Raw genomic sequence first — 11,319 nt, 5'->3', positions numbered from 1 at the left:
GAGTGAAACTCCCCCTGACCTACGAAAAAAAGGGGCGAAACGGGAAGACAGGGGGTGAGAGAGTGGGGAACCGACGGAAGGCATCGAAAGGTGAGAAAGGGAAAAAGGTAAGCGCGCGTCGGTTCTGCATTGTGGAGCTCCGAGTCCCACACGCCGGCTGGCTGACAAGCGGTACGACGCCTACGAGAGGAGCTGAGGGAGGTGCGCTCCTCTCATCAAGAAACTGGGAAAAAAAGAAATGAATGTAAGACAAACGGAGCGTGCGAATAGGGAAAGGGCTCGTTTTCGCGGGTTAGAAACACTGTCTTTTTCCTGTTTCGCCACGTCGATTCGAGTTGAGAAAAGCTGTGCCGGTGCATGCACGCATGTGTTTTCCGAGGTCAGATCCTGCGAAAAAAGTTAAATCGGTATCAGAGGAACAGTCCCTTGTCCCCATCATTCCCCCGTAACCCACAGCTGCGATGAGGACTGGGCAAGAACGCAGAGGAAAGGAAAAAGAACCTCACTACAGCAACGACGTTTCCTTCGATTTCATTTTGAGTCAAACGCCTCAACGCGGCCTTCACGCGGCGCGGCGGGGCTACGGGGTGGGACGAGATCGTAGATGCGCGACTGCTGCATGTCGGAAGAAGCCGCGGGAGAGGAAGGTATCATTTCTGTTCCGCTGAATTTGACAACCATTTTCTTTTTCTTTTCCGGCACCGCGCGGAGGAAAAGTGCCTTCTTTCTGGCCAGTCCTTCTGCAGCCTGGTGGCAGGGACGTGAAAGGGGGGTTAAGAGAGATAGGCGTTGAGTTCCCTGGTGTTTAGCCTCCTGTCCTCGTGACCAGCGCACTGTTACGCGTTAAAAAATAACTACGTTTCCTCGTGTGACAGCGACGGCGAACCCCCCAAAAGAGGTCCTCAGGCGGAAAACAGAAAACCAAGATGGTGCTCAAAGGAAGAACAGGCATTTGAAGCGGTGGGATTGAAGAAGAAAAAAGGTGCGTAAAAAAAAGAGCCGGCAGACTGCGGGTTCATTTACAGTGTGCGACTAGGTTTGTTGGGTTTTGTGTCAGTCGAGTTAGTAGTCACGACCGCACTGTTTGTGTGTGTCTCCGGGTTGCCTTCCGTCTGTAGGTTTCTGAAGCGCTGATCTGAGCAGTCTTCTAGAGCCGCTGAGTTCCTGCAGAGACTGAATCACGCCCACTGCAGTTCGTTACCGGTTTCTTCCGTATAGTCGCTTTGACAGTTTCACAAGCGGTTCCAAATCCCACTACATCTACCCATTGCCTTTCTACAACACTTGCTTCCTTCCGAGGGACAAAAACCAGTGCCCCTGGGTGGTGAAACAGGTATGGTCGCGGCTGAAGGAAAGGGGATCTGTCGGATTTCTTCTGTCCTCGGCTCTTTTAGCTCCGCTTTCTTCTGATCCACGCAGCCTTCTGAGAACAATTGATTTCATCCAGAGACGTCTCAGTGTTCCGCAGCGACTCAAAACGAAAAAGGAACCAGGCGGGGCTCTTGATGCCGGTAGAGGATACTGTTTGCGCAAGGTTATTCTTCTCACTAGACAGAGCCGCAGACATGAGTTGCTGATGCTGGGGGAAGCAAATAAAATGGATCGTTGACCTCCTTCATCATGGGAGACGGGTTATCTATGCCGGCAAAACACCGGTGGGGCACCGCCTGTTGTGTCTTTTGTGTATCGCCTCTCGCTGCCGACAACAATCCTGCGTAGAATGCGTGATTAGGCAGAGTGCATTTCAACACTCTTCGCCGAACGGAGTACAGATATTCCGTCAAAGCGATAAGAGAGTGTTTTTAAACGTGTGAAGAAACAGATCTGGCTACTAAACTGTTACCAGTCGCCAAACCGTCCCCCAAACACTCGGTAGCCCCGAATAGAGCTCCAGACTACTAGAAAGGAGCAAGGGGAGCGAAACGATTCGAAGCACGTGCAAATTAGTAGAGGTATCCTGCTCCCTCGGTCAAATTTCATCTCCTTGGCGCCGACCTATTCCACAGCATGGGATTCTTCGAAAACATACATGTGGCTCAGGCCCGAGTTTCAGCCTGCCTTAATCATATGCAGGGGATGCAGAAACTAGCACGAAGCGTCCTTGATGCATGGGGACGAGAAACAGGATCGACCCTTGAGTTCGAGATTCAATTCTCTGATATGGATTCTTGCCCAGTCCAGTCGAGCATGCATTTGGTCAACCAAGTGGATTGCGGTGCACTGCCGCGGCAGGCCTTCGCCCGGCACTATCCACAGACGACAGGCTTATACGGGAAAATGGCCTTGAGGACACCAAGGGAATCTCCTTTCCTGGACAGGCCCCTAGGGTCCCAGAAGGTGTCAGGCACTGCTGGAAGGTGTCTCCGAGAAGACAGAGAGCCTGCAGTGCGTCTCATATCCCGGGATTTTGGCCATCCTTCCCGGACTGAAGAATCGAACCGCCATTGTCATGCAGCTGTCTGTGGAGATGTCCCAGTTGGACAGAACGCATCATTTTGCGCAACAGAGCCGCAGAGAGCACCAGTCCATGCCGGGGGCACCCGCACGAGAGATGTTGGCGTGCTTCCGCACATACATCTGCCTGGAGCTTCTGAGAGTCACACACATTCCGACGCAAAACCGATGGCCGTCCTCGAGGGCACCGGGAGTCAGGCGGCAGCAGACGCGGTTTCGCTAGCCCCCCGAACCCAAGCGAGTTTCTCACGGACGATGCCCGTGCAGCAGCAACCGCGAAGGGCTGCGGAACCAGCTCTAGAATCACTTGCGAGACTGCCTTCGGAATCCGTGGAGCCGGCTGTCGCAGTGCAAGTCTCTCTTCGAACGGATCCCCCTTGTGTTCATAGCAGTCCCCGTGCAAGGAAGACGGTCACTGCTCTCGATCCTGGGCAAGCAGTGAGGAAAGTGCTCAAGGAAGAGGCACACGAGTCCATGGAGAGGTGGAGTATCGTTCACGATCGGGAACCAGGCAGGTTGTCGACTGCCTCGTTCCCTTCTGTGACGGGTAGATACAGCAATCTTAGTACCCTTCATGCGAGTGACGGCAGCGGTACTGGTGCCAGACGGAGGAGTAAGCAAGATGGAACAAGGAATTACGAAGTTACCATGCTGACAGCATGGCAGTTTTTCAAGGAACTGCATGAAGTAGTGCTTGAAACGGGGGACCTCCGGGACTATATCTGCCATACCTACGGCGTGCGTCGACGTCAGGAGTCAGGTCTAAGCTGCGCCAAGCGCTCGCGAGGCGTTTGCAAACAAAGACGGCATGGAAGGGTTCTGACGCCTGCCTGCGAAAGAGTTGATTACACCCTCAGCGGCGCATCTCTCCCTACTAGTACAACCTCTTCTGTGCGATGCACGGCTTCGCTTGCGTCTTCTTCCGTTTCTACAACAGCCATGGCGGCGCCAACTCGTGCCACGCCAGCGTCGGTCTCGACAAATTCCTACCAGATGGATCCGAGAAGGCCGGAGGGGCGTAGCATCGCACCGGCTGGCCTGGGGCACGCCGTCCGACGGGAGGAACGCGCTCTGGTTGACATGCTACTGGCCCGTACCTTCAGTCAAATCGATGAAACCGAGGGTCTTGACACAGAAGGCTCCTTTGCCGCATCTCCTTCGTCAAGCGACTTTTCCGACAGCCTGTGCTTCTTAGATGCGGTCCTGGATGCCTTGGTGGAGGATTCGTCTGAAGAAGTGTATGTGTCTTGATATCGTGTGGCAGGAAATTTCGTGGATGCCTGTGCCCTCCAGAGCCAGTTGGGGTGCCAAAGCAGATACACCGAGGCAGCGAAGCGAGGGGGTTAGGTAGAAAAGACAGTTCGGCCTGTTCAGTTACTGTTTTTTTAAATCAGGAGCCTGCCAGCAGTTGGAGCCAATACGTGGCAGCCAGCTTGTTGGGCCCGGAAACTCGTAATTTCGCCACCTCATTGTCAAGTATATCAGGGTCGCCTCTCTGCAGTTCTTTCTTTCGCCCACGTGGAGGGGAGAGGGGTCTACGCGGGAACGGTGGTGCTCTCGAAACTCAGTGCTTCTCGTTCGATGCACGAGACATGACCATGCCGACGGGGCCGCGCGGCTGCAAAGTAAGCCGCGCAGAAATCTTACAGTTGAGAGGATGCCTGCCAGAGAGACCAACCGAAGGAAAGGCACATCAGTACGTCACACCCTGTTTCTTTTCCAGGAGGACAACTGTAGTCTGTATGCAGCCACTTGAGGTGCTGGCCAGCATTTTTCGCAGTTCATGGCCCTGGTTCAGCTGGGAAACACTGCTTGCTTGCTGAGTGAGCGCAAAAGAGGTCTACTGCCGGGTTCCGGACCAAGGGAACGAGCGGACAATGACTTTTTAGCTGTGTCGAGTAGTAGCCATATCGACGGGCCTTTAGCACGAACCTTCGAAGTGGCCGCCGTCGCCAAGGTAAGAAGGGTGTGCTGCCTGGCACCTGTGAAACCCGTTTGAAGCGGGCTGAGGAACGCCGCAGAATAAAGCAGGCGTATGTTCCTTCTTCTTGTGACTTGTCTAAAGGCGGTTCCAGTCAGGCGATACACAATCGGGTGTTGCCAGGGCGTAACCTGGCACTGCGGATCGACGCTGGCACAGCTTCCGGCTGTGTCTCCGTCCCAGCCGTCAAGGGGGGATGAATCGGGGGCCGGGGTGGGGGGGGGGGGGGACCACGCCAGGGACAGGCGTGTAGATCCTTATTTTTCGGGCAGAAGGGACACTTCGAACCCCTCCCCACCAACAAACAGACGTTATGGATGTTAATGAACAGTATGTTTCCTGAACGGCGTGCTGCTCACCTGCGTCGATGCCGGCTTCCGGATGGTGAGACACGATAAACGAAATTGTTAGGGCCCCCGTCCCGCTCCTTTGCTCCATTTAGCCCCCCTCCCTTTCCACTCCCCTTTTGCTGCGCACGCGTTTCCTGTACTTTGCTGAAAGGGGCTGCAAGTGCACTACGCCGTCGGTCTTCTAAGGGAAAAAGTACGGGATTTGCGTTGCGCGCACGCGAGTATCTCGCCTTTGGACAGCTGCTGGCCCGCCCATTGGACGGCGGGGCGCTGGCATGGCGCTCGCCTAGCCACTTTTGCGAAGCTTTCCTGCGGCGCCTCCCTCCGCTTCGTCGTGTGTGCTTGCCGCGGAGGACCTGCGTGACACAGGCGCTCTCGCCTGGGCGTTTTGAGACAGCATTTTTTTCGTTTGCGACGCGAATGTGTGTAAACGAGCACGCAAGCCTGGCATGTTCAGTTTTTAGAACATATCCGAGTAGTGATTACCCGCACCGAACTCGAGTTTGGATCGAACCGGGAGAGAGGCCGACGACCTGTCTTCTGTCCAGTCAAGGTGCATTTGCGTTGGCGGTTGGTTGCCTGTTTCCGTCCGTTAGGGCCGGTGAACACAGCAGCGCGTTCTTGAGGATTTTCCCATCGAAAGCGCCTCTATCTGTTTCGCGCGACGCTGGCGTACCGCACGACAGACATTCGACGTGCAACATTGGTCAGTACGGAACAATGGCAAGCGCCCGTCTCGCTTGTTTCTTCGGGGCTGTGTTGCTCTGTTTGGCGCCTTCGTGTTGGAGGACTGCCCTAGCAGAAGATCACTATTTCGTTTTTTCGGCTTGCAAGATAAGTTTCGGCCGAATTCGGGCCACAGTCCACCCTGGTGATACTGTGACGATGCAGTGTCCCGGCGCGATCTCATCCAACCCCGCAGATGTCTCCAAGTACGCATGCCCCGGGGAGGACCCGAACTGCACGGAAACAACAAGAGCAAGCTATCAAACCTTGTTCCCTAAGGCGCCGGCAGATTTCGAGTTTTGGAGCGGGAGCGACAGTATGGAAAGCCTCGGCGTGCTCCACATTCCTCCGGAAACTGACGAAATCACGATCAGCTACTCGTGGCAAGCGGCTCTCAGCCGTAGCACAGGACATGCCGCAGAAAGCCGCCTAATCCTTGACATTGAGAAGTCAGAAGAGGAGGTTGTGCGCACGCGTATACCATCGGGTGGGGCGTTACCCGGATGTGAGTTGCCGTCTCTCCTTGCTCTCTTCCTTGCAGTGGTTTCTGCAATAGCAATGCACTAGGGGTTCTGAGAGTTGCGAGCCGCGGAAGCGGGCTCGAGCGTTGTCGATTCTCCTGGGGCCTTGGTACACACACAAAGGAAAACAGACGTGGATAAACCCGTTCACACTTCCCACCGCTCTTAGGTTCATGCTTTGATGCTGCGGTAGTACTGGGAACTACGCAGGGGTACTCAGGTGATGGGGGGCGTCTTCAGCCAGCGAGAGAAAACGTCAGGTGCTATTATGGTCGGTACGGTTGTCCCGGGACTGATAGTATCTGGGACAGGATTACCGCCTAAGAATGGACATGTACGTTGTATGTGTGGAAGCCTTCTCATGCGTTTCCTCATATTAGGATGTAGATTTGTACCGAATATTTTACGGTGACAGTTTCGGTTGTGCTTTCTTCCAGCAGTTGCCATTTTCTGTAGTGCCCGCTACTGCAATTTAGCGGTTGTCCGATAGTCTCGCGATGCGAGGAGAAGCGTGCGAATACGATGAAGAGGCGTAAAAACGGGAATAAATTTGCAGAGACGATGTGCGCAAGAGGTGTTCACCGTGCAAACTCCATGCCTTGTTGGAATGCATGTGACCTTCTTTGTCGAACATTTCGCCGCAGTCGGCGCGAACAGGTTCGTGTAAGTTGTTGTCTTTTCATCGAGAGAGAGGATCGCGAGTTTCTCCCGTGCGCTCACAGATGCTCCGTACGGCGATTCACTGCGGATGCGTCTGTCATTTACAAACCAAGAAGAAATGTAGGATCACGTTTTCGGATCCTGTTCGTACACCTCCATTTAGAGTCTTCGGGGAGGAAAACCAGGGCGCCTCCGTGTCTGTCGCACCCTCTCAATAGACACGCGTACACGGTAGCGTACAACGTCCATTTTTACGCGGCCTTTAGCGGCTGGTCCGTCTCTAAAACTTTTAGACTTCCCTTCGAAAGAGAGATCCAAACCCCGTATCAGGAAACGCCGACCGACGCAATTGCAGCAGATTTCGGGAGGAGGGAGGTCGTCTTTTCACGGCAGCTTTTGTGGGGCCTCTTCAGTCGACAGAGCGTCGCGTTGTCACTTCCTGCCGGGAGACGTTTTCTGAGGGCTGGATACGGCAGATCTCTTGAGCAAAAACGGGGCAGGTTCCCCTGAAAACCAGGAGACGACGGAGTTGTTTACAGAGGATGCGGAGTTACCTGACTAACCGATTTTCCAGTTACACGTTGCAGTCGAAAAGGTATTTGAGGGGAACCTCCTTGACGTCCAAGTTCGCACACCATGTTGGCGGACCCCGAAAATAGGAGAGATAGCGCTACTGGTTCCGCGGCTAGGAGTTACAGCACAGGCATCGCTTACTATCCTGAGCGCCACGCAAATCCTCTTCTCTTTTCTGTGCCTGGCCCCAATCACCCTGGCAGGTCCTCGGAAATTTGCCTGATAAGGGGAACATAGAACGAGACGTTCGTAGCCCCTTCGAAACAAAGTGTTGGGGAAGAAGATAACAGCGCAAGCTCCTGTCATGCTGGGGGTTGCCCGCACGCCGCTTGATTTGTCTGGTGCGTCCTCACCTGTCATGTCAGATGGATTCATTCCTGAAACCTATTGCCTCTCGCTTTTTCTTGCCTCTCTCACGAAAATGCACTATGACACTCGGAATCTAGAGAAGACCTATCCTGGTTAAATTGGAGAGCCGAAGAAAACTTGCGAAAACGGAGGGCGACCGCTTCCTCAGGTTCTTGCTGTTTGCCAGTCTAGTATAACCTTTTCCTGGTCGCAGAACGCCTTTCGCGCTCCCGTAGTCACGCCAGAGAGGGCAGAGCGCCAGCCCCCGTTATCGCTGCACGAGACGCGGGTGGACCAGCGATACCAGTTGAATCTCGAAACAAAGTGCTTTTTCCTGCGGGCGCGGCGCCGTGTTCGTGGGAGAGAACTCCGCGGTATTATCAAGAGAATAGCCGTCGCACGTCTTGGTAGCGCGCACTGATGTTCGTGTCCGTGTTCAACGCACACACAGTCGGTAGAGGAAATGTTGGTTGAAACACACCCAGTTCCTCCGTACGTGTTTGCCAAATGCAAACGTTCTTTCCTCTCGACACAAGTTGTCTTGCAATCGTAGGCATAGAACCCTGTACCCCCCCCCCCTAAACCCCCCAACCTGGTACCTACATTCGAGTCTGCCTATATAAGGCGTTGGCCGTTTCTCACAACGTTGTAAGCCCTTCGCTCCCCAACGTATCCATGCACGAGGAAGCTCACAAGTGCCTCAATTGCGTATGCCTCTCTGTTCTCGATGGCTCGAGGCCGTTCTCCCTGTTGCTTTCGAAGGGAAACCACGACACCTGGGTTCACACAGGTGTTTCGTCTTCCCGGCAAAGCCTTCCCGCTTCCCTCAGCTGCCTCAGCCGGAGAGCTGCGGGCAATCAGCCGTGATGCCTCTCCGGCAACAGGAAGCCGGACGCCGCTGCTCGGACACGAACGGCGGAGTTCCTCGCGCTTTCTTTCTCTTCCGCCGTCTGCGCTGACACACGTGCCGCTGGGAAACACCGGGAGATTGCTCACCGCGCAAAACGCACCCCCTCCCATCTCAGTCGCGTCAATTCCGCGCAACACGGCAAACCCTCTGACCAGCCCATCCGTTCATGAGGTGCGTCTGCCAGCTCCAGTGTCAATTGGGGATCTCTTCACCGATGACGGTGAAGAGTTATCAGAGTTATTTGGGCCAGGAAACTGCGCCGCTCCCGAGAGCCTGCCGCATTCTGCGTGGGATCCTCCGCGGTGTTCCCAACCTTCTGCACACTGCCCCTCCGTCCGTGAGGGGAACGAAACAGTCGACCAGGCACATGGGACTCCCTTGGCCTCTCAACAGACAAACACGGATTGCCGCAGTGCTCCGACACCTCGGGCCACGGTGGGGTCGCGGGCAAGCGCCTCCGCGCCGTCGAGCGCCTCTCGGTGGGTGTCGACCTCTCACTCCCCACGAGAACTTCATCCGTTACCGGCGCGGACGGCGGTTCACAGTTCTGTGGACGAGTCCCCTGACGGCCACCAACAGAGCTTTGTGGCTGTCGTGCGGCGCGAAAGTTTGCGGGGCAACTGGGGAAGTCCGCAGAGGTTTCCCTACCCACCTTTGCCGGGAGGCGGTCAAGCAGCAGTGCTCTCGAGCCGAGATGGCGCTTGGCAACGATGCAGAAACCCGGCGCGAACGCTCTTGGAGATTGGCCGCAGAAAGGCGATCTCCGAGGAGGCGAGGCGACCGGTTGCAGCCTGCGCGTCTGGATCTTCCAACTCCCCGTTCGTTCACCTTCCTCCGCCCCAAACCCCCCGACCCCGACTCTTCGCTCAGTCTCCATACTCTTCAGCGTCTCCTCGGCCTGTGCAGGCATCCCCCCGCACCTGCCGACTTCCGGATATCGCCCACGGCCACGCTAGGCCGGTATGTCCCTCTTTTCACACCGCTGGCATCGCCGGAACGGCATCGGCACCTCGCCAGGCCCGAGAGATCGTCTCCGTGTCTCCTCTTGACGCGCCTCCAGCACGGTCGAAGCGCCTGGATTCGATTCCTTCCGCTTCCCGAACGCGGAGCGGGAACGCCCCTTTTCTACCGAGTGCGAATGCCGCTTCTCACAGGTCTGACGAAAACGGTCCTCAAGGCTCTCGTGCACTTCACCCCCGGCGAGGGCCGGAAGAAGGCTTCCCCAGCCAGGTCAGATCGATGATTTGCACTGCATCTGCCAAGGCGGCGGCTGACAAAGCAAAGGCCTCGGCTGCAGCCGCGGCAGAAGTCGCGGTCGCGACTGCGGCAGCGACAGCACGTTGCTCCAGAAAACTGTCTCCGCGCTGTCTCCGAGAAGACACAACGAGCAGAACGGTGGGGCATGTGTCTGAAGTTCGTCGCACAGATGTTCACTCCCACCAGACGTCCCCGCTCCCAGATGCTGGTGCCAGAGAAAGCTGCAGAAACGCTCTTTTGTCGCCGACCGTTTGGGCCACAAGAGAAACGGACCATGCCGGAGGACGCGGCGAATCCCGATCTGGGGAAAGAACCAGGTGCTCGACGGCTGCCACGGCGTCAACGGGAGAGGTAGGTTCTGGGCAAGGCCCGTGCTTTGCAATCCAAAGCGTGGAGGTGCGAAGCGACTCTTCAGGTGGGCGAATTGCCACCCCTCGACAAAAAGCGGAGCGCCTTTTCTCTGTCACGCTTGCCGCACACGACCAGGCAGCACAACCGCGCGTTACCGGCCGACAGGTAACCTCGGAGCGCGGGAACGGTCGACAGCCACCATCACCACAAGTTCCGCTTCCAGTTCAGACATCACCACCACCCATCGGAAAGAGAATTCCAGGAAGAGAAACCCTCCATAGCAGAGACAAACGCGACACAGACGTCGGCGGCAACTGCCACACGTCACGGCGAACAAGCAACGACAGTCGTCCCATTGAACCCCCCCGGGAGTCGTTGAGCACGGAGAGCGACGCGCCGGGAAGAGACGCCCTGTCCCGTTCGGATTCTTTGTCCTCTTCTGCAAAGTACCCGAAGAAGGAAAGTAAGAACACACGCGGGGCGACAAGCGGTAAGCTCAGGTGCCGCCAGAACAGATGGGCGACGCGTTCGCGAGACGATTTCGAAGCCTCGGCTTCAGATGAATCGCAGAGGAGCACGCAGGCGAAGACGCGGGGAGGGAGACGAAACGCTCGGGAGTTTGAACCGGGCTCCCTGTCGCCTCTCCGCCGAACAAACAGCCGAGCGGGAGAGGTAGGCGATTCTGACGTCTCAGAACCCGGCGCCCGTCAGAGATCACTGGAAGAGAAAACGAGACAGCAGAGGAGAGGCGACCGTAGAGCAAGACTGGCGAGCGCGAGAAGGGAGAGAATGGGTGCAGGCGAAGAACGTGTGTCCTCGACTGAGGCGAGAAGTAGAAGAAAGAAAGAGGAACCCGCCGGCAAGTTCGTGCAGGGAAGCGAAAGCAGATACGCAAGTGAAGCGTGGACGGCTAGGGGGGCTGAAGAGATGAACGGGCTAGGGTCGCCCTGCTGGGTGTCGTCTCCGCGAGAGAAAAGAGCAAGAAAGGAGGACCAAAGCGAGGAGCCTCGACTCTGCCGCCAGAGAGAAAAAGGAGGAGAAAGGAGACAGAGAAGGCAGGACGGTCGCGTGTCCCATTCCCCCTCCTGTGAGAGGCATGAAGAGAACGGCAGCCCCAGGCGCAGAACGGAGACGCCAGAGACAGCGTCATCCGAGGATGTTGAGAGAGCGGCTGCGGCGAGAGGTGTC

The 11,319-nt window shown here is 56.3% G+C and overlaps 2 protein-coding genes across 2 annotated transcripts; both read left to right on the top strand.

Moving 5' to 3' along the window:
* Nucleotides 1-2,709: 2,709 nt before the first annotated feature.
* On the top strand, nucleotides 2,710-3,705 carry NCLIV_013270 (conserved hypothetical protein; the record flags this gene model as incomplete). The annotated part of the gene is made up of 1 exon (XM_003881518.1): nucleotides 2,710-3,705. The coding sequence occupies one exon, from the start codon at nucleotides 2,710-2,712 to the stop codon at nucleotides 3,703-3,705; it is 996 nt and encodes a 331-aa protein (XP_003881567.1).
* A 1,800-nt stretch (nucleotides 3,706-5,505) lies between these two features.
* NCLIV_013260 (conserved hypothetical protein) lies at nucleotides 5,506-6,078 on the top strand (the record flags this gene model as incomplete). The annotated part of the gene is made up of 1 exon (XM_003881517.1): nucleotides 5,506-6,078. The coding sequence occupies one exon, from the start codon at nucleotides 5,506-5,508 to the stop codon at nucleotides 6,076-6,078; it is 573 nt and encodes a 190-aa protein (XP_003881566.1).
* Between the last annotated feature and the right edge of the window lie 5,241 nt (nucleotides 6,079-11,319).

The sequence above is a fragment of the Neospora caninum genome, chromosome V (assembly GCF_000208865.1).
Source record: "Neospora caninum Liverpool complete genome, chromosome V".
Classification (NCBI taxonomy): Eukaryota; Apicomplexa; class Conoidasida; order Eucoccidiorida; family Sarcocystidae; genus Neospora; species Neospora caninum.
Note: the sequence above shows the minus strand (reverse complement) of the source record. Positions and strands in the feature narration are given on the sequence as shown.